Source organism: Gambusia affinis, linkage group LG03 (assembly GCF_019740435.1).
Source record: "Gambusia affinis linkage group LG03, SWU_Gaff_1.0, whole genome shotgun sequence".
Classification (NCBI taxonomy): domain Eukaryota; kingdom Metazoa; phylum Chordata; class Actinopteri; order Cyprinodontiformes; family Poeciliidae; genus Gambusia; species Gambusia affinis.
In genome coordinates this window covers 15,584,163-15,606,796 of record NC_057870.1, presented here as the reverse complement: position 1 = coordinate 15,606,796, position 22,634 = coordinate 15,584,163, and the positions used below count along the sequence as shown (strand labels likewise).

Genomic DNA, 22,634 nt, shown 5'->3' with positions numbered 1-22,634 from the left:
TTTAACTATAATAGCATGAAAATGCTAGAGCAATACAGAAAAGACAGTAGAGTCACTCTCTTTTTTTGGAGACCAAATTCTAGTAGAGACACAAAAAGACAGCCCTGTGAATAATAAGGTCTATCTTAATCTGTATAAACTTAACTTCCTGCTGATAGCTCTAAGATAATCCTGGTTAAATTAATCAAGAAACGTAGAAAATGTACAATAACTCAATTCCCCTGATGAGTCATACAAATTTCCAGGAATAGTCATTTGGAAAAGTTTAATGTTTTGTTTCCATATAATTTATTGTAATATAACCGACATGACAAAACATTTTTGACACTGAAAGAGGTACTCCTGGTAACCGCATCATAACAGTAGGTGGCAGTCTTATTTCTGCTTATTCTGTTTTGGTTGTTGGTTATTGGCTAATGCAGGCTTCCGTCGATATTCGGCGCTTTGTGGTAAGAGCATTATATCTCTTTGTGTTTAATTTATCATTAAATTATTACGGTGCCATTTTTTCAAACAAATTGTTGCGTGAGTATTTTCGAAACACAATAATAGATATATCCTATTCATTATAATCGTCAGGAAAGACGACTATTAGCGGGTGAACTTGTTAGCAGCTAAGCTATCACAGTCTATGTGATAGCATTAGCATACTTCTAACATGTTGCTGAACTGAGGTTTCATGTCGTTTCTTTTGTCCGGTTTATGCACCCATATTTACACGTAGACAGCCATGTCGACCGATGCCTTAAAGAAGAGAAAGTCGAAGGTTCTCCGCGGTGAAGGAGGGACTCCAGAGACGAAGCGAGGCCGGGGGGAGGTGGACCAGGTAAGCACACAACCAGAGAACCGACGCTCTGCAGACAGTGTGTTTTCATCTGATTCCATAACCATTTTAATAAAAATGAGAATATTAACAGATACAAAGTTTTGTGTTTTAAATTAACATGGAAAACCCTTTGACATTTTCTATAAAATATAACTTCTGGAAAGGAATAATTTAGGACACCTATATTTAGTCCCACGTAAAATGTCAAAAACTAGTTTTAGTAATTTCATAATCGGTGCAAAGGATTCGAACACGTTTCCTCCGCATTTTGGGTGTAGGTTTGTTTAAGTTCAGGATATTTAGTCCTGAAGTGTTAGTGAACACCATGGTAAGATTAAAAGAGCTGTCTTAGGCCTTCAGATTGTAGCGGGGATGTGAAAAGGCTTAGAAGAAGAATCTGAAATCAGCCTACAAGTGAAGGACATTGAAAACAACTGTCAGCACACGCTTGACATCCATTAAGCTCAGAGACGTTGCAAATGAGAGAGGCTCATCATCACGCCATCCACCGTGAATTCGTGTAAATATTAGAGTCTGCTGGAGGAAAATATGGGGCCTAGTGGAAAACAATTAAAGCTGAAGCAGAGCTGCACCTATATTATGTATGTATGATTTTGTGTCCTTGCTTTATTAATTTTATCTGCTCATACACACATTGCTGCACGCTTATGTAGCCATAACCAATTGATAACACATAAAACCATCTCCAGTGACATATAGTCATGGGTGTAAGTTTAGTAAATTGCCATGAGAAGCCAAAGGAGAGTTTTCTAACTTCTCTATTTAATGCATAAAACTAGCTTATTTTTTGTGTTAAAGTCCAATTAAATGACTTTCTTTTTCAGATAAAATTGTGATTAGCTGTTGATGTATGAACATTTTCTTGTTCAAAACTATATTTCATAGGGTGTTGTAATTTTTTCACAATAGATTTTATAGGCACTCTCATTTAGGATAGTGTTGACATCTTGAAGGAAACAAAAGAGAGATGAAAATATTGTTTACCTGCAACGTGACCAAAAAAAATCTTGTTTTTGATTTAGATTAATTGAAACCATTTAACGTTGATAACACAATGAGAGCAACAGGGAAGAGGATACCCATAAATACAAGTGGATTCTTAACTTTTTAATTATTGCTTCATTCAGGACGTCCGTGTGTATAATGAGGAGGGGGAGCTGGACGGCAGGGACCCCGAGCAGGACTACCTGCTGTACAAAGAATCCTGCGAGAATCTGGCTACAGTCATGAGTGAGATCCAGGAGCTGAAAGCCAACGGTGCCAAAGAGGGGGTAAAACAGTCAATTCATTATAAATATAAGTTTCCCATCGTTCTTAATGGAGAGTGCCTTAATTCAATTCAGTGTGGTGTGTTTTTTTTTTTCTTCACAATTCTTTATGGGATTGATTATTTTGCTTTTGCGATTCAGCAAAATACAAAAAAGTACTGCTTATACATAAATGCCACCTATATACAGAATGTATATTCAGAAGAAAGTAAAACTGGAGTTTTAAGTAAGAATTTGTTAAAAACAAACAAAAAAAGAGAAAAGACATTATGTCTAAATTAAGCATAATGGTTGCTATGAAAATCGTCCAATAAACTGACAAGAAAGGGAACTGTCAGATCAGCATAAGAGAATGAAGAAATCTTTTCTTTTCATCACACAGTCATACACATTGATCAGTGACTAACTATTTCCTACATTTAAAACATGTCTCTTAAAATTGATAATATTTCTTAAAAGGAATCAATAATTAGGAAGGGAAATATCTCCAAGATGTCTGGAAGCAATGCTCCAGATATTGAGTTTCTTAGATTCCACCCATCTTGTATCTGCAGTGTGTGCAGTAAGAGGACCTTAAATATCTATATATCTAACCGCTGTGTTTCTCCTCAGAGTGCTGAGGTAGAGCTGAGACGCATGCAGGGCTGCATCCACTTCATGAACCTGAAAAAGCTCAACCGTTTGGCTCACATGCGTCTAAAAAGAGGGCGAGACCAAACCCATGAGGTAATTCTCCCACAGATCTACAATGGAGTTAATGACAGACAAAATAAGTTGAGTTGTACTATTCTATGTATTCTCAAAAAAATGCTGATGCGAGTTCCCTTTGTGCTGATCACTGAAGAAGTGTTGAACTAAGCACTTTTGTCCTTGCAACATCTAACTGCAGTAGATGCTACAGTCTGCAGAAACCGTTTGAGTGCGCTTATGTTAGATTGTAAATGTTCTCTGTAGATCGTGTTTATGCTCATTAATCTTTGATTCCACATAAACCTGGCTCTCAGTTTTGGCATATCGTCAGGCATAAATGTATTGGTGTTTATTTTGCGTCCGTCAGGTGATTCTTCTGGTGGAAAAGCCTCACCAGCGATTTTATGTTTCTGTCCTCAGGCAAAGCAAAAGGTCGATGTGCTTCATCTTCAGCTGCAGAACCTCCTCTATGAGGTTATGCATCTTCAAAAGGAGATCAGCAAGTGTCTCGAATTCAAGTTAGTGTGAATTACATTTGCAGTTTTATTGAGACAATGTACGTCACTGACGTGGCACCAGTTTACCTTGGCATAAAGGACTGGAAGAAGGTGCCGTGCAAAAATATTTATTTTGTCATGTTACGACCTCAGAGTTTGATGTATTTTATGTGATAACCCAACAGAAAGTAGTGCATTATTGAAGATAGATGATGTATTAAATTTTATTTCTATTAAAATCCTGAAGTGCGGTGTGCATTTGTCTTCAGCCCCCTTTACTCTGCTACACCTAAATAAAATCAAGTGCAACCAGATCTGGTCACATAGTTTATAGAGTCCACATGTGTGCAATTTCAACTCTGTTCTGTAAAGGCCTCAGGGAACATTAGGCAGTAAACATCTTCATGAAGATGGTGGCATCATCATGCTGTGGGGATTGTTTTCCTCAGCAGAGACAGGAGAGCTGGTCAGAATTAATGGTAAGATGGCTGGACAACACAAAGCCAGAGAAACAGAGGAACGGTTTAGATAGAAATCTTATAATTTGTTAGAATGGCATAGTCAAAGCCCAAACCCAGTTAAGAATCTGTGGTAACATTTAAACATGCAAGTTCAAAGATGCTCTACATTCAAACCAGCTGAGTTTGGATTATCTGAGTGTTTATTCTGGTTGCAGCTGCAATAAGAAGGAAATGTGGTTCTACAAAGTCATCAGGGAGCCACTGACCACAAATTCATGCCACACTTTTCAGACTTTTCTTTGTAAAACATTTTCAAAACCAGATTTTCTTTTCCTGCCGCTTCAGGAAGTATGTTCACAAATACGTACTAGGTTACATTGGTCCGTCATATTAAAGTCCAATAAGATACATTGAAGATTATGGTTTAATGAAGTTGAATAGATATTAATACCTTTACATAGAAATGTGTATGAGACGTCGTTACAGTAAGCTTTTACGTATTAAAATTAATCTTTAAAGACTTTGATCAAGCGACTCGAAAAATACATATGAACAGCACAATCCAGTTACGCTTAAAGCAGTCCTCAAATGTTTCACATTTTCAGATTTATATTTTGTCACATTGATTAGCATCTTTCCTGCTTCAGATCCAAGCATGAAGAAATTGACCTGGTGAGCGAAGAGGAGTTCTTCCAGGACGCTCCGCCGGAGATTTCCAGGCCCAGCCTGACCAAAAATGACCCCCACCAGCTGACACTGGCAAGACTGGACTGGGAGCTGGAACAGAGGAAGAGGTGAAAAGCTGGAAGCAGAGTCATCCAGAGTTGGAATAACTTGGTCTTGCTTTTGTTAACTCTTGGAGAGATGAAAGAAGTTGTTAAGCATTAGTTTTTGGAATCCAGGTTGGCGGAGAAATACGAGGAGTCACAATCCACAAAGGAGAAAATTCAGAAGACCATAGAGGTAAAGAAGGAGCATCTGAGAAGCCTTCAGCCTGGACTGAATGCCATCATGCAGGTAAATTGTAAAAAGTTAGAACAGAAAACTGCTGTTATTCTGTTTATGTTGAAATTCTAAGCTAGACAATTTCCTCCTCATGCTCTGTCTCCACAGGCGTCTCTCCCGGTGCAGGAGTATCTGTCCATGCCGTTCGAAAAGACCCAGAAGCAGGCAGAGATTGCCCGTCACCTCCCTCCTCCGCTGTACGTGCTGCTTGTTCAAGCAAACGCTTACGGCCAAGCCTGTGGTGAGTCAAGACAGAATATACCACAAATGAAGAAGAAATTTGAGTTTGACAGCTCACTATGCAGTTTCAGTTTGATAACTGATTAATTTTTTTTCATATTTCAGACAAGAACCTGAGTGTGTCGATCTGTGGTGACGTGGACGAGGCCAGGGCCCTTTCCAAGCCTCCTGATGATTCTCAAGGTACATGCAGCGCCATGTTGATGCTACTGGAGTTTGTCCGCATTAAAAACTCAGCTTCTGTCCATTTAGTTGTTGTTTTTTTTTAACATGTCTGTTCTTCAAAATGTGACATGTTTGTTCCCAGACGATGAGAGTGATTCAGATGCAGAAGAGGAGCAGGAGAAAACGGTGAGTTTCAGGCCAGGATGTACACACACACACACACACTTACACACACACGCTCAGAGGTTGGTGAGTTCAGGTGTTTTATAAATATAGCCGTCTCTGGGTTGGACACAGAAACCCTTGCCTGAAGTTTTTCTTTCTACACACTGTGGTTGGATGGCTCAGAGTGGCAGCGTTCGATCGATGTCTACGTCCAGAGGTGAGTGGGGGATTCTGGGAAATATTTACCCATATCAGGGAGGTGACTGTAACCTGAGTCCGTCTGGGACATGCACTCTCAGCAGCATAGCAAAGCTGGATTTTAGCATCTAATTGGATGAAGGTTTAGTTGACCCTTTATTATTGTGCCCCAAAACTCCCTTTTTTGTCTTTCTCAACCTTTTACCATCAATTAATTTCTTATCTTTTTTACTTTACCTTTTAATAATCTTCAAAGGTAAAAAGTTGAACTTGTATGTCTTCACGTAGTGCTCTCTACAACCTGTAATTTAACAAAAGGATTTTTTATTTTTTTTTTCCATTTCTCCCCAATCTTTTCTGGTTCTCTAATTTCATCTCATGAACATTATGAAACATATTCTGCCTTTTTATGTTTTCTAATGTTATGTCTTGGTCACTGTGTGTTTGACAGAAGAGAAGGAGGCCGACAACAGGTGGACAGCTGGATGACAAAAGACGAGAGATGCTAAAAAGACACCCTCTGTCTCTCAGCTTGGACCTTCAGTGTAAAGGTAAAGGTTTTCTCCATTTCTTCGTTTTACACACCATACAGGCTAATATTTACAGTTGTTTTCTCATGCACACTTTGTAATCTGACCACATATTTGCTGTGCTGCGATGTAACTCTATATTTATGGTTGTATGAGGGAGAAATCGTGAGCGGCTCTGCTGTGGCATGACACCACTTGACCCTAGTGTTCCCTCTGCTGGCAACAAAGGGAACATGGTGACAGATTATGGGGGAGATCTGCATTGCAGGCGTAACTCTACCTAATGTGGGAGGGGAGGGAGGAAGCGGAGGGAGGTAGATACTTGCAGCATCGTAGGTCTGCAGCACCTACAGCATCTCGTAAGCATTTTCTCTCTCTGCTTTGTTTCTACCCAAGTCTCCCTTCATGATCCCCCCCCCACACCCCCCCTCTCTGCTGCCAGCAGCCTTTTTAGTGCAGGAAAAGCAAAAAGAGAGCAGCGTAAGTGTGAGTGATTGACAGCATGTCACTGAGTTCAGCGTTCCTGCAGAGACAGGATGTTAAAAGATGACCATCAGCATAGTGTGTGCTCCCCAGGTGCGGCTGGCTGCCACACTGACCACGCCCTATTGTTGCTCTCTAACACCCGGCAGTGTGAAGTAAACCCACGAGGGCTATCACTGGGAGGATTAATAAAGGAAGGACGAGAGCGTGTTAAAATAGCAGTGGATTGGCTTTTCAGGGTGATTTATTTCCCTTGTTATCCCTACAGAAGGCAGCACTCTGCATCTCTACTTCTTCTACCTGATGAATCTGAATATTCTGACTGTGAAGACAAGTGTCTCCACCTCCACAGACCTCAATGCGGCCGTCAGCGCTGGGTGTGTATAAAATCAACTCTGTTAGTGTTCCTATTCAATCTGGAAAACTCTCAGTGTTTTTACCTAGAAAATGGTGTGTTTCCCACAATGATATAGTTAAACCTATTTTTAATAAGTCATATCCATCAATCTGTCGTTTCATCAGTTATTGGTCTATTCATCTTTTCATCTGTTTGCCCTTTATAAATCAGATTGTCCATCCAATTAGCTGTACTGAATAAATTATTCTAGTAATCATTCACTTTGTGATAATGTTGAATTCTTTCTCTCCCATTGAACAAATTCTGTCACACTTTTTAAAAGAATCAACATAATATATATAAAAAAAGTTCTTTTTAAAGTAGGGCTTAAAGCAAACAAAAAACACTGAAAACAGATTTAGAGTAGTAATTTACTCTTAATTAATCAAATTCATTTCTATTTAAAAAGGCTTCAGCTAAAAAAAAGAGGTTGCAAAGAAAAAACTAATATGCTAAGCTAATTCTATGCAACTATTAGTAAAGCTTAAAAGAGAAGTTGAATAATGAGAAGTTGAATATTTTACATATCAATTAAGGTGATTTGCATACAAATTTGATCAAACGTGTATTTGTCTGTGGAGTTCAAAGAAGTTCTTAAAGGGTTAGTATTATCGTTTTTCAAGGCACATGGTGCCATTTTGTATTACAATCAACGATGTTACCTTCAGTTGTTATAAAAATGCTGTATATACCAAACGTGACTTAAGAGAAATTTTACTTGGTAATTTGACACATTGAAATTGGGCCCTGTCTCTTTAAAGACCCCCTGCCCTTTCTGACACTTCGCTTTCACCGTCATCACATCAACGTTCGTCCGTTGCACCATTTACAGCCATCTTAGGAGTGTTGGAGTGAGAGAGAAGTAGTTTGTATGATGAGCTCAGCATACATGCAGTTCCACCAGGTTTTTGCTAATTGCTGCTGCCGCTAGTCTAAAGGAGCTGAGAACTCTTATCCCCATGGAGGAGCTGTGTGGAAAAGAACATTTCTTTCCACCCTGATTGTTTGTATTTCTTCTTTAAAAAGAGTCTTAAAAGGACTGAGAAGCCTGACATTTCAAGTCAGATAAAGTGTTGGATTTAGAAAGCTCATAGAAACTTTGCCTTTAAGAACCTAAAGATGCTGTAACGGTGTTTTCTTTTCTCCAGAGACCTTCTTAAATCGGAAACCCTCCTGAGCTGTCTCTACACCAGTGACCAAGGAAGAGAAACTCCCAATCCAGCCAATCGCTACCAGTTTGACAAAGTCGGGTAAGAACATCGAGCAGTAGAGGAGATTAAAAACGAGCTCTTGATTACAATGTTACATGTCAGTATATTCAAGAAGGATTAACATGTAATTCTACTTTAGGATTGTTTCCTTTGGTGACTATGTGGATGAGCTGGGATATCCCTACATATGGGTCCAGAATCTGGGAGGACTTCATTTCCCCACTGAATCATCAGAGGTGTGTGTTGACATCCTGAGGTGCCTCGGGAAAGCGAAGCTGCAGCTGTTAAATGCCAGTGTATGTCTGTGTGTTTCCAGGGTGTTCTGGTGGGCAGTTCTCTGAGCGCCAGCCACATGGAGACCACCATGAAGCTGCTCAGGGGGCGAGTCCTGTCCCGCTTGGCTCTGCACAAACAGTTTGCTTCTTTAGGTGACTCACTTTACAACGTGTGTTAAATAATCCTAATTGTGGATCGCTGTGCAAGAGGTTGACTGTGTTTGTGGACGCAGAGCACAACATCATTCCGATCTCCGCCGAGTGTCAGCACCTGTTTCCTGCCAAGATCATCTCCCACCTGGCTCGGTGGACCACCATCACTCAGCAGGAGTACTTGGTAAATTCAAGAAGAAACCACTTCAACGTTTTCATTACAAGTTCACAGTGTTGCTCATGTTCAGTGTACTCTCATCTGAAGGAACTGCCCTATACTCATCATGTCACTGAGGCTGGACTGGCCAGGGAGACAGACCTGTACTTTATGGGAGTTGTCGAAAGAGGAACAGGTAAGTCCAGTCACTGACACCACAGATGGAGTCATTTGTTGTGAATCTTTAAAAAACACAAAAAAACCCGTCACGGCTGTTTTTTCCTTTAGCGCGTCTTCACGCCGCAGTGGTATTGAGTCCCCGCTACCCAGAGATCTCTCCTCTGTTCTCTCTGTCCCTCAACTGGAAGGGAGAGTGCAGCGGGCGCAGTGATGACAACCTAAGAGTACGGACATTTCAGCTTATTATATCCTCAAATTCTGTTCTCAGTTTACTGTTTTAGGCCTGTAATACAATAAGTGCCTTGCAAAAGTATTCATGCTCATTTAACCTTTTACCATTTGGCCCTGTCGGCAAGTCTAAATGTATCTTATTGTCGTTGGCAAACACAAAGTTGTGCATAATATGAAGCGGATGAAAAAGAGGATTTTCAGACACCTGTACCATTAAATATCCGTCCATACTCAGCTTTTTGTCTTCTAGCTTTGGACATCTAGAGACTGAAATTGATCTTTGCTTGATTTTTAAGGGATGTGAATACTTTTGCAAGATTTTATGTAATGTTTTGTCATCTAAATATCTTTTCCATTTTTAGGCTATGGAGAGTGAAGTGAATGTGTTCAAAAACGAGCTACAGGGCCCAAAGCCTGGCCATCAGCTTCTGACCAATCAGATTGCACGCCTGTGCGTCTGCTTGGACGTGTATTTGGAGACAGAAGTGCAAGATGACAGTGTGGAGGGACCTCGGGAGTTCCCACGAGAAAAGATGTGTCTGCGTACTGTCAGGTATCCAATTTTGTCAGAAATTATAGATTTTTAATTATTATGTAATTGTAGGCTAAATAAATTTACCTTCAACATCCTCTCTCTTTCTCTCTTTTTTTTTTTTTTTTTAAATCCAGGGGTCCAAACCGCCTGAAGCCGTTCAAGTACAACCACCCTCAGGGCTTCTTCAGTCACCGTTAGACCTGCGTCCATATTTGTCCTTCTGAAATTGTGTTTGTTCCTCTTAGCAACACAAAGTCCAGTTTTAAAAATTTTGCAAATAAAACATCTCCTTGTTGTCGTCTTTAATGGTCATAGATCTAGCAGGCTCTGTTTCACACATCGTTTTCCATTTAATCTCTTGATTGTCCTCTGTTCTCCAACCTTTGTCTTTCCTGCTCTATTTTTAGCTATGTGAGAGCAGGCCGATTATTATTCCATTGTGCTTCAGTGGAGGGGTAAGCTGAGTCATTCCCACAGGGACAAATGCACACAAAATGCAACATTTTACATTTTGTGTGCAGGTAACCTTTGACCACTCTTTCATTGTCCAGGCTTTGCTATTGGCAGGGCAGCTTGGTATTGAGAATTTTGCTGGGATGCATTTAATTTTTTCGATCAAACAAATGTGGGAGGTTCTTTGTAATTTTGGGAAGAGGAGATTTTTAAAAATTTCTTATGAGCCCCTCTGGTGAAGATGATCATTGCTGACTGACCTTAGTTTGATGATTTTCATTCATCAGATGTAAACAGTTCTGCAGAAAGCGTAATTAAACCTCACCCTCCATAGAATTAAAACGAGTGTTTTAAAGAGAAAATGTGTAGACAGCAGAGTGACATCGCAGAGACAGCAGTGAGATATTAATTTGACAGTATAAGTACAGAGATGTGGAGAACATGAGGCAGCACTTGTACTGGTGCAGTGCCTTGCAAAAGTATTCAAACATCTCAGTTTAATTTCAAAATTTTTTATTTTTTTTTTAAAGATTTCGCATAATAGCGGAGCACAAATTTGTGTGTAATTTTGAAGTGGAAGTGATGCGTTTTTTTGTTTTGTTTTTGTTTGTTTTTTTACAAATAAAAATCTGAAAAGTGTGGCATGCATTTCTTTACAACCTTTCTGAAGAAATATCTTGCAGAGCCATCTTTCCCTGCAATTACAGCTGCTTTGTTTTTCTCTCCACAGCTTAAGATCATTCTTTGCAAAAAAAAAAATACTTAAAGTTTAGGCTTTTTTACAATGCAAAGATATCAAAAACAGTATGTTTAATTAAATGAATTATAATGTTCTCAGAGGATAGCAGATTTTTTGTATATGTGTTAACTGTGGTTATGCTGTATTGTACAAAAGAGATGTAGGGAGGCTTATTTAAATATCTCCCTTCATGCACTAGTAGGACGTCAAATGAAAAACAAAATATTAAAATTTACTAAATATGTCAAACATTTAAAAGCTTTGCATGAAGTACAACTAAAATATGCTCATTTAAATTCAAATTTAAAAACAAATCCAGTCTTTAAACTCACACTTCAGTAATTAATGATTGTGCAAACAGTTAATCAGATTCTTTGAAAAACTGCTGCAAGCAAAATTGTTTTTACTCCTGATTTGACAGAGCCGACAGTATCTGTACAGCTCAGGTTTTCAGGGAGTTTAGTTCTGCTCCTTGAAATACTGAATTAGCTAATGTTAAATAATTTAGTAGCACATTTCATACGATCAGTCGAAATTTAATTTGAGTCTATATCGACACCAAAGTTTCATGTTTGTCCTGTATTCTTTATCCTCACTGAGTCAATTTCTAGGTACTAAAAATGGTTTTCTGCCTTAAGCTGGCTTATCTGCTCCTTAGTATTTCACCTATCGGGAAGCTAGAGGGTTAAACAAATGATGGCGTAATGCCAGTGAGGATCCAGTCCTATATCAGTGATCAGGAATCTATTTTTAGTAGGCTATACGTGGAGTATGCATCAAAAACATGCTGCTGTGGTGGGAGGGGCTGGAGGCAGAATAGCTGCAGGAGGAGGAATTACTTTACTCTGCTTCTAATTTGAGGCTCTGCAGCTTTAGTGAAGTATTGTTTGCAACGAGGACAACCCTGCCGGAGCACGCATCCTCAGAGTCAGCAAAAAGTGTGTCTCGGAGAAGGGTGAGCGTTGTGTACACACCTAATTAAAAGTACAAAAGCATGTTTTCTTGCTTGATGTGTCAATTTTGCAATTTTTCACATCTGACAGTTCGAATAAAGGAAACCACACCCTGTTTCTGCAGCAGTTGCACCGCTCTATAGCACTGCAACTGCTACAGAGCAGCGCTGGGAATTTCCTAGAAAGATAATTGTCTTCTGTTCAATTGTCGTAATCAGAAATAATCAATTACATCTGTCCCTATTGATTGAACAAGCGGGTTCTGAAAATGAACAGCCTCTGCTGCGGTTTTTGCATGTTCATCCCCTCACCTTGGTAATAAAGAATCAATAGCACTAAATCGGATCATGAAGGTGCTGCTGTTACTTAGAGTGAAGTTGCTCTGTGAAGACAGGACTACTGATTTATACATGAGTGTGATCCGCTGCATGTAAGGCAGGGTGCAGTGGCTGCTGAGGACGGGCACAGCTCCCCCTCTCTTTAGCCGCAATGCAGTGCAGTAACTCCCGGCATTTACCTTTCTGTGGTCTCACACCTTGTATGAGAGCTTCTGACACTTCATTAATCTCTACCAAGAGTTCTTACCCTGCACATTTCTGCAGGACTGTAATATTAAAAAAAGAAAAAGAGAGAAAATGATGCCACAGAACCTTTTTACGTTTTTTTTTTCTTTCCATTGTTTATTTACTGTTTCAGTTTGCATATTCTCAGCAGTTTTATACATAGCACAGTCATCATTGTCTTAGCATTTGCAGACTGGAAGAGTGAGACGCCATCGTTCACCTGTCTGGAGAAGCAGCATTATAGGTGCACAACGAGCAAAACTTAAGTCTTCCTTAAATTATTCATCTGTAAATAGAATATAGAGATTTATACCTCCCTTAATAAACATATTTATATATATTCAATATTGCTCACAATCATTAGCTTGACGTAGTTTTGACATCTCTGCCCTTGAAGGCTCATGAGGGCCCTGTCGGCCCCGTCTGGATTCAGTTTAAATGCACTTGCTGTCCATTAAGGGCGGTTGTAACATTCACATAAGGAGTTTAGAGCTTTCTGCATTCACTACAGTCATACAGTCAGAAGCTTTGGGGGTTGGGGGGAGGTGTAGTGGCCATACTTGGGGAGCGGTGGGGTTGTTTGCTACAGAAATCAATATTGCTTACATACTGTAACCTGCCTCAACAGCTGGGTGCCCCCAGCTCCTTCCTCCTGCTCAGCACCCTTCTCCTCTTTCCTTCCTACTCTGTTCTTTGGCATCTCCTTCTCCTCCACAGGTAAAAATGCAGCGATAAGTCTCACTTCTTGGCCTTCTCCTCCTTGGTTTCCTTTGACTCAGTGCTAGAGGACTTTTCAGCTTTTTCTGCCTTCGCTCCTTTACTCTCCTCTTTACTCTTCTCGTCTGGCTTCTTCTCCTCCTTTTTGCTCTCGGTTTTCTCTGGTTCGACCTTGGCTGCGGGTTTTTCTTCAGGCTTTTTTTCCTCTTTCTTGCTTTCAGTTTTCTCTGGTTTTTCTTCGGGCTTCTTCTCCTCCTTCTTGCTTTCGGTTTTCTCAGACTTTGCCTCAGGCTCTGGTTTCTCCGGTTTGGGAGCAGCAGGTTTCTCCTCTTTAGGAGGAGGACTGCTCTCTTTGGGCTCAGGTTTTGGAGCAGGTTTGTCCTCAGCAGGCTTGCTGGGAGTCTCAGGTTTTGATGTTTCTTCTTTTGCCTTCTCTTCCTTCTTTGCAGCAGATTTGTCCACCTTCTCTGGCTCTTTTTCCTTGGGTTCCTGCTTCTTCTCCTCCTTCACAGGGGGTTCTTTCTCTTTCTGCTCCTCTTTGGCTGGCTGAGAATTCTCCTCTCTCTTCTCCTCCTGTGGGGTGTCTTTGGCAGCAGCGGGCTTAGCGCTCTCCTTTTCTGGAGATTTTGGTTCGGGGGTCTTGGGAGCTGGAGATTTGGATTCGGGGGATTTACTAGGAGGGGATTTTGACTCGTCTCCTGCAGGAGACTTGGCAGGGGATTTGGCTGCTGGTGATTTGGATTCTGGAGATTTTGGAGGTGATTTAGATTCTGGTGATTTCACAGCAGGAGATTTAGCTTTCTCTTCATCACCTTCTTCCTCTTTCTCTTCTTTCTCCTCCTCCTTTTCTTCCTCTTCCTCCTCCTTCTTCTGCTCCTCTTCCTTTCCCTCTTCCTCCTTCTCATCTGCTTCTTCACCTTCTTCATCCTCTTTGGTTTCCTCGTCTTCCTTTTCCGCTTCCTCTTCCTCTTCTTCTTCTTTCTTTTCCTCCTCTGCCTCCTCCTCCTCTTCATCGTCTGCTTCTTCTGTCACCTCTGTCACCTGTGTCTCATCCGTCTGTTCCTCCACGATCACAGTGTCTGAGATCTCCTCGCTTTTTACTTTGACGTGGGCTGAGATCCTGCTCTCCAGGTAGGTGTACGGGCTGCCACCTGACACAAAGCGATTCTCCTCTCCCTCCAGCAGCTTCCTGTTTCAAAACCACAGATGGTAAAAACATTAAAAACCTTTGGTAGGAGTGTCTAAATAGTAAAAAAAAAGACATGTGCACTTTGACCCTGGCAAACCTGTATGCAGCGATCTCAATATCCAAAGCCATCTTCACATTCAGGAGCTCCTGATAGTCCCTCAGCTGGCTCGCCATCTCCCATTTGGTTGTTTTCAACTCGTTGTCAAGCTGATTGATGGTCTCCTGCGAAATGAAAACACAGAAACCTTAAGATCAGAAGACACACTGAACCTTTGAGGGGATTATGTGTGAGTGGGGAAGAGAGTGCCTATCTGGAACCTGGAGTGAGTTGATGTCATCCTGGTGTCTGTCTTCACTCTCCATCCGCTGCCTCTCCAGCGACTCCTTGGCTCCTCGGAGGGTCTCCAGCTCGATGGTGCGGCTCTGGAGCTGGCGGCGGTACTCTGAGATCTCCTCCTGGGAGCCACGGATCGCATCCTGGTTGGACCTGGCAGCGTCGGACAGGCGCTCCATGCGCACTGCAGGTGTACAAAATAAGAAAGAAAAATTAAACATTCAGAAGCCACGTTTTTTTTTTTTCGTTTCACAGCACCGATTTATGTTCATGTCAGATTAGATTTGTCATCTTGGGACTTTTTGGCAGTCCCTTCCTTCACCGCTGGGAGCGTGAGTAACCTTGACACTGTCCATCTGTCATTCAGTCTGACTCAGCTTCCTCCCCTTCAGGAATGACGCTCTGCTGCAGTCAGCTGGACTCAGAGGTCACTTTTTACTCACTCAGAGCAGCATGGAAAAAGGCTGCACAAGTTTTATGGCACCTTTGTTGGATTTGCAGCATAATAAAGGCGTAAAGGTCAGAGGAACTGTGACTGTACTATTTCTTTTCTTTTTTTTTTTTTTTTTTTTTACAAAAGATGAGCCTTTTTATTATAGCATGTAGGTACAAGTACGCAAATTTAGAAGAAGACGCACTGATCGAGGCGTTAATTTGTCCTGCTGTCTAAGCAAAGAACTGTGTCCTTGAAGAGGAGTTTTATTTTTTGCATCCATTACCATAAAAAATGCACTGCATGCAAGGGCAGCAAGCCAGAGTGCAAATGAATCTCCTCTCTGTGTGCCATCTCACGCAGAGCTGTCCTGTCTTTCTGCGAAAATTATCATTATGCGGTGCTGATGCAGCCACCACCTGCGGTGTATGTAATTGAAATCCGAATTATATGCCAAAATATGTTTTTCTGTTCTTTTTTTTCCTCTTGGAAAAGTTTGCATCCAGATAATCAATGCGTATTAATAGATACGGTGTTGTTTTATGTGAAAATGAATCACTACAGCTTTTATGCAGAGAAACGACTTCAGCACCATGGACAGAGGGACTTTGCGGCTTTTGCTCTGAAACTTGTCCCTTTGGCCAGCCTCACCTTTGAACCACTCCTCTGCGTGCACTGCGCTCTTTGACGCGTGGCTGTCCAATTGTGAGCGGATCTCTCGCAGCGCGCTGGTAACGTCCGCCTTGAGCGTGTCCCTCAGGTCGAAGCTCACCTCCGCGCCCTGAATCTGCGCCAGCAGCTCCGCCACCTCCTCCTCGTGGTTCTTCTTGAGGAAAACCGCCTCCTCCTCCAGGGCTCGGAGCTTCTTGTCCAGCTCCAACCGCGCCAAGCGGCACTCCTCCACGTACTTTTTCATGGCGCGGGCGGCAGCCTCCAGCTCCTCGCGGTTGCGCGCCTCGTCCTCCAGCCTGACCCGCAGGTGCTGGATGTCTTCCTCCAGGTGTTCGTGCTCCAGGGCGGCGCGGGTCTTCTCCCCGGTCAGCTGCTGCAGAAGCCCCCTGAGGTCGTTCAGCTCTCTCTCGTAGTGCTCCCCGACGGAGATGCGCCCCGCCTGGCTCTGCCGCAGCGCCGTTGCCTCTGCCTCCAGGTTGCGGTTGTGCATCTCCAGGTTGCGCACCTTGTCGATGTATCCGGCGAAGCGGTCGTTGAGAGCCTGCAGGATCTCCTTCTCGCTCCTCCGCGTCATGTCGCCGTTGAAGGTCTCAAGGCTTTCGATGGAGGTCGGCTGGCTGTAGGTGAGGCGGCGGCGCTGCTGGGAGTGGAAGCCGCTGGAAGACACGGATGCGGGCCGAGCCTTGCGGTACGAGCTCGGGCCCATGAAGTGGTGGTCCACGGTGAAACTCATGTTGGCCAGGCCGGTGGAGAACTGACTGCAAAGGAGGGAGAGCGCCGCGCTTTTATTGGAGGGAGGGAAAAGTCGCTAGTCAGCACAAGAGCATTGTATTTTTAAAGAGATATCTTTTCCTCCTCCCCCCACAAAAAAATGTAAATCTACCGGCTGCGCAGAAATAACTCCGCTCGCACTGAGCAGCTGAGATGCTGAAACTACAAACCTCAATATTAACTTTATATCATGCAACACGCATCTTAGAAATCCCCTCATCTACTGTAGCATATATATATATATATATATATATATATATATATATATATATATATATATATATATATATATATATATATATATATATATATATATATATATATATATATATATATATATATATATATATATATATATATATATATATATATATATATATATATATATATATATCTGAGACATCCAAGATCCATAGATACATCAGGGACAAAGCCTCAACAGACAATGTGCTCAGTGAATGTCTCAAACAATGGGGAACAGAAGCTGAGGTGCCGGAGGAACCATCATGGGAGGACAAGCCCCTGCATGGGATGTACCACCGGCAAATAACCGAAGTGGCTGACATCAGAAAATCCTACCAATGGCTGGAAAAAGCTGGACTGAAGGACAACACAGAGGCCCTCATCATGGCCGCCCAGGAACAGGCCCTAAACACCAGAGCAATTGAGGCCCAGATCTACCACACCAGACAAGACCCAAGGTGTAGGTTGTGCAAGGAGGCCCCTGAGACAGTCCAACACATAACAGCAGGGTGCAAGGTACTGGCAGGGAAAGAATACATGGAACGACACAACCAAGTGGCAGGCATAGTGTACAGAAACATCTGTGCAGAATATGGACTGGAACCCTGAGATCAAAGTGGGAAACACCCCCGAAGGTAGTGGAGAATGACCGAGCTAAGATCCTGTGGGACTTCCAGATCCAGACAGACAAAATGGTGAGGGCGAACCAACCAGACATAGTCGTGGTGGATAAACAACAGAGGAAAGCCGTTGTGGTGGATGTGGCAATACCAAGTGACTGCAACATCAGGAAAAAGGAGCATGAGAAACTAGAGAAATACCAGGGCCTAAGGGAGGAACTGGAGAGGGCCTGGAAGGTGAAGACCACAGTGGTGCCTGTGGTCATTGGGACCCTCGGGGCAGTCACCCCCAAACTGGAACAGTGGCTACAACAGATCCCAGGAACAACATCAGACATCTCAGTCCAGAAATGTGCAGTCCTAGGCACAGCCAAGATACTGCGCAGAACCCTCAAGCTCCCAGGCCTCTGGTAGAGGACCCGAGCTAAGAGGAAGAAGAATCACCACCCGCGGTGGGTGAGAAGGGAATTTTTTTTTTATATATATATATATACATACACATACACACACACAGAGACCAAAAGTTTGGACACACTTTCTAATTGAATTCATTGAGAAGGTGTGTCCAAACCTTTGGTCTCTATGTAATGTTACAAACCACAGTTTAAAACATGCAACCATATCGCATTTCAATCCAACACTAATATTTGTAAACAGATTAGTTTTCTTCTTTTATTTTTTAAGATGTAAAACCATGACAAGGACTGCCATGAACTGAGGGGTTTTCAGTGTGTTCTGCTGATGCTTTTTATTATTTGCTGAGTGAGTCTGCAGATCAGCCCTCCTGGAGATCACCTCAGCTGCTGGGCCATTGACAACTTTCACACTTGCAGCGTCTGGCAAAAGTATTCACATCCCTCGAACCTTTTCCTGTTTTGTCAAGTTGACATTAGAATTTATATGGTAGAACAATACCAGGTTCATTTGTGTAAAATAGAGAATAAAGAAGAAAAATGAAACATGATTTTTAATACTCTTCTCTGCTCCTCTCTCTGTGTTCAATTCATATTCCCTTCCAGCTTTATCATTTTTGTCTTTTCCACTGTGCATCTTGTGTATACTTTTTCTGCTCTCAGAAGGCAACCAGATCAGATTATTATGTTATTTAAAATCTGCCATGTTTGCAAACATTGCAGGAATTGTTTCATTTCAGTCAAGTGATTAAATCAAAATGTGTTGTATGGTTGGCTTTTATTTTTGTTGACTCATCCCTCCGGCATCCCTATTCTGGAAATGTCAGAATAGAAAATAAGGCGAAAAATCTAAACATGCAAAATATTCTCACCCCTTCAACTCAAATGTTGTCATAACCGCAGACATCTTTGGTTTTTATCGGGATATTAGGTGACACAACAACACAATTAGCACATTGCTGTGAAGATGGAGGAAAATTATTCATTGTTTCCAACAAAAATTTCAATAGTTGCATAAAGTGTTATACTGAGTCGACACTTCTTTTGCTACAATCCCAGACGTAATTCTTTGGGAATAGTTCTCTATTTCTATGAATATTCATTTTCAAATCACCTTCAACGAGATTTAGTTCTGGACCTCTGGACTCTTCTAACTCATGAAGATACTTGGATTTAAATCATCCTATCGGACCTCTGCATTTTTAGGGTTGCTGAATGTGAACCTCTACGGGCTCAAGTGTTTTGCAGCCTCCAAAAGATCGTCATGTATTTAGCTTAATGGATTTAACCTACAATTTTAACAATTTTTTTTGCTAACATGTACAATTTCTTCAGCATAATGCCACTACAGTGTTTGATGTTGATCAATGGGTAAGCTCTCCTCAAGGGGATTTTAGTTTTTTCACACAGTGTTTCGCAGGAAGGTAAAAATTTTATATTTTGGTCCCGTCTGACTTCACCAAAGCATTCTCCCTTGGTCTTTATCATGCTGTTTGTTCATTAATCTTCTATAAGAAACCTCTGAAGCCTTCATGGAAGAGCTGGCTTTATACCAGTTTACTTAATGAGATAACTTCTGAAGGCAGTTGGATGCAATGAATTTGATTTGGCTGTATCAGAGTAAAGGGGAGCAAATGCAGATGGATGCAACACTTTTATTATTATTATTATTTGCATGCATGCATAAATAAATAAATAAATAAATAAATAAAACTCAGACCACAATGCAGACAGGAACTTGGGATGAAAACAGATAAACATAGAAAACATAGATCTTGTACCAGGACATAAAGAACAGACGGTTATAATCCTGGTGTACTTGAGTTTTGGCTTTCGTCTGTGTTTGCATTTTGATTAATTTCTTGTTTATTTATTTAAGTTTGGCTCTTACCTTAGCAGTTCATTCTTTCATATTTATTTTTCTTTGTTTTTCTTAGTTTCCTTTGTGCTTTCTTGACTTTATAAACCTTTTCTTTAAGCTGTTGTATGTCCTCCTCCTTCCAGTTTATAGCCTCCTTCCCTCAGCCGGCCTGATTGCTCCCTGCTTTTCCTTCACACCTGCAGCTCAGGCAAGCAGGGAAACTGGTGGAGGAACTGAAGAAGCTTCTTCTGTGCTTCTTCTTCAGCACAGAAGAAGCTGAAGAAAAACTGTAAAGGAACTATGAACCGGAGGGGAAAAGACTAACACAGATCTGAGAGTAATGAATTCAATGTCACAGAGAACAAAACACAAGAATACCTGCCAGTTGAAAGGTGTCAACTGGCAACACCTTTCTAATGATCACACAGACATAAATCGAATATAACAAGACCTGAAGAACACAAATGAAAATTAAAATGATCATTACAATTAAGCACAATACAGTGTGTTGGTCTATCACATTAAATCCTCTAAAGATACCCGTGACAAAATTTGAAGGTGTTTAAATACTAGAGCAAATCATTATCCAGACATGGATACAAGCAAGGGTTACATTTCAAGCTTCAAACAAAAAAACCTTCCTATGATCTAATGATCACCACCATATTTATGCATGTCTTGTCTGTTTTTAGATGATACAAAATCACCACATAATGCACTATATTCTCCAGCACCTTTACAGTGTATGTGTCAGGGTGTGAATTCTGCTACAATGACACAGCATTATCCCAAAAAGTGAGCTGCTGATGTGAAGAGCTCTCTGCTCTGAGAATAGAGCTCACCCAGAAGAGCATGTACAGCACCTATTGATTAACTGAGGGTGAACGAGTTTACACGGCACACTTCAACAGAGCCACGAGAACTGGGGATTCACTGATCTGATGAGATCTAAGATGAAGAGCAGACAAATCAGCACTTTGGTGTTTCCTTCTATCTATCGTTTGTCTGTGTGATGGCATGTTTTTATAGCACTGACTCTCCAGACAGCATGGGATAAATCAGCATTTTATGCCTTCCGCTAATATTCTTTAAATTTCCTGTGACGCTACTCTAATAATTACTCACACAGTCTTTTCCTGTTCTCCCCACCATCACTCATGCTTGGGTGTCTGAAGGACAGAACAAAACATGTGTCTCTCTCAGGACTACATGGTTTATAAATAGAAAAGAATTGGCTGAAAGCGGATGTGATGTAATACGATCTCATAATAGCATGTAGATGTATTCAAACCACTTCAATGGCTCAATGTATTTACTCCATAAATCTGGAAACTATGAAAGAGGTGGCAAGAGAAAATCATCCTTACTGAAGTATGGTGGTGGCAGTGTCAGGCTGTGGGTATGTCTGGCTTCAGGAGGGACAGGGAGAACGGCAAGAGGGATGAAGCGGGATGGAAGAAATCCTGGATGAAAAGGAAGACATAAAACTCCTGGGAAGGTTTGCTTTCCAGCAGTTTTAACCAATGTAATTTTGCATGTTAGAATGAACCAAAATCCAGACATAAATTTAAATGACAAGAACTGAAAACTGTATTTCTTAGATGCTTTTCCATTTAACCTGGATGAATTTGAGCTGATTTGCAAAGAGGAATGGGCAGAAATGTCAATCAAAAGTACAAAGCTAGTAGAGAAGTTATTTGTTTCAATTACATGCAGCAATGCAGGCAAGGAGGATGTGCTGAGGATCATAGCTGTCAGGAGCGCCCCTTCATACATTTAGACTGTCCAGTTATTTGAGTCTACGAAGGAATGTGGGGGGTGCTCAGGGTTGAAGAAACAGCAACAAATTGAGCCATACCGGCCCAGGCTGATGAGCTGATGCAGGGATGACAACAAACACACAATGATCTAAGACAGATGTATCTGGGTGAGAGGACAGAGGGTCACCTTGTGCAGGGACATTTAGGAAAATGGCTGTCCCAGCAGGCTCAAGTATGACTCAGCCATAATGCAATTAAAATCTGGGTCTGTGTGCAACCAGATTTCTACATTTGATTATAGTTTCATTTTTTGGGAATCCATCATTCTGAATAAAGCTACAAATTTAATGAAACTTGTAAATGGCGTTTATTTTTGGAAGATTGCAAGCAAACAGCGGCTCTTAACAGTTTGAGGGCTGTTGCAGATAGACTGATTGAAGTTTCTAGAAGAGTAGCTGGGCCTGGCTTCCTCACAGCTCCACCTCCTGGACAGTCAACAGAACTGCTTGTGCCCTTCACAGATGTACTCACCTGGGGCAGCAGAACCGCGCAGCTACTAACAGATCTTACACCAAAACAAACCCATCACCTGCCTTACGTGTGGAGATGAGTGAACTGTCCACGGAACTGAAAAGATTACATTTATGAGTTATTTTATAGAGTCATCCAACACAGACGGGGCTAAAATACAGCATTGGAAAGAAACGGGAAATAAGAGGCACATAATTCAAACAAAGTTTGGAGAATTCAGGAGTTTGATAAGTTAGAGAATTGCAGAAGGGGTAATAACAAGCCTTTGGACTTAGTGCTACACAGGATGGGCAAAACCTAAAGGAAAGTGTAGGTCTTGTAAACAAATTAAAAAACAATTGAACTTGTAATGATTCTGTGTAGAAGGAAAAAGGAGAAAATGGGGAAATTAGGGAAAATAGGGAAATTAAAAGAAAAGTTAACCTCTATTACATGGAGGTTAACTTGTAATCTTCATGGTTAAAAGTTGATCATGGAAAATGATCATATTCATCAGCCACAAAATGAAAAATAGTACAATTATTTTTAATTTTGTTGCTGTGGTTTGATTTCTTGTTTCTTTTGATCCACACTCTTTACAGGCTGATAGCGGTAATGCACTTACCTTATTAGCCAACTTGACCTGAAAAACTGACATTATATTATTTTTCCTTTCTGTCTTGATTAGCAGCATTTGGTTCTGTGGTCCACACTC

General features: G+C 41.3%; 2 protein-coding genes across 3 annotated transcripts; one reads left to right on the top strand and one right to left on the bottom strand.

Annotated features, from left to right (window-relative positions):
- The first annotated feature begins 359 nt into the window (after positions 1-359).
- thoc5 (THO complex 5) lies at positions 360-10,780 on the top strand. Of its 2 annotated transcripts, none has more exons than XM_044112550.1 (20): positions 360-449; positions 725-826; positions 1,975-2,118; positions 2,728-2,841; positions 3,226-3,323; positions 4,411-4,557; positions 4,666-4,780; positions 4,877-5,009; positions 5,114-5,191; positions 5,316-5,359; positions 5,988-6,087; positions 6,818-6,926; positions 8,095-8,196; positions 8,297-8,393; positions 8,474-8,585; positions 8,666-8,769; positions 8,851-8,938; positions 9,031-9,146; positions 9,516-9,706; positions 9,823-10,780. In XM_044112550.1, the coding sequence occupies exons 1-20, from the start codon at positions 417-419 to the stop codon at positions 9,884-9,886; spliced, it is 2,091 nt and encodes a 696-aa protein (XP_043968485.1). In that variant the 5' UTR covers positions 360-416; the 3' UTR covers positions 9,887-10,780. The 2 variants fall into 2 exon arrangements, with proteins under 2 accessions (XP_043968485.1, XP_043968486.1); XM_044112551.1 differs by having other exon boundaries at positions 384-449; positions 729-826.
- A 1,712-nt stretch (positions 10,781-12,492) lies between these two features.
- On the bottom strand, positions 12,493-16,739 carry LOC122828729 (neurofilament medium polypeptide-like). Its single transcript, XM_044112549.1, has 4 exons — positions 15,721-16,739; positions 14,621-14,820; positions 14,400-14,524; positions 12,493-14,302 (listed from the first exon to the last, which is right to left on the bottom strand). Exons 1-4 carry the CDS (start codon positions 16,472-16,474, stop codon positions 13,135-13,137), a joined length of 2,247 nt encoding a protein of 748 aa, XP_043968484.1. The 5' UTR covers positions 16,475-16,739; the 3' UTR covers positions 12,493-13,134.
- Positions 16,740-22,634: the final 5,895 nt, after the last annotated feature.

Coding starts and splice junctions, on each gene's coding strand:
- thoc5 (XM_044112550.1), top strand. CDS start 417: ATGCAGGCTTCCGTCGATATTCGGCGCTTTGTG. Junction 2,842..3,225: donor GGCGAGACCAAACCCATGAG/GTAATTCTCCCA, acceptor TTCTGTCCTCAG/GCAAAGCAAAAGGTCGATGT. Junction 9,707..9,822: donor ATGTGTCTGCGTACTGTCAG/GTATCCAATTTT, acceptor TTTTAAATCCAG/GGGTCCAAACCGCCTGAAGC.
- LOC122828729 (XM_044112549.1), bottom strand. CDS start 16,474: ATGAGTTTCACCGTGGACCACCACTTCATGGGCCCGAGCTCGTACCGC. Junction 14,821..15,720: donor CGCAGAGGAGTGGTTCAAAG/GTGAGGCTGGCC, acceptor GTACACCTGCAG/TGCGCATGGAGCGCCTGTCC. Junction 14,303..14,399: donor ATTGAGATCGCTGCATACAG/GTTTGCCAGGGT, acceptor GTTTTGAAACAG/GAAGCTGCTGGAGGGAGAGG.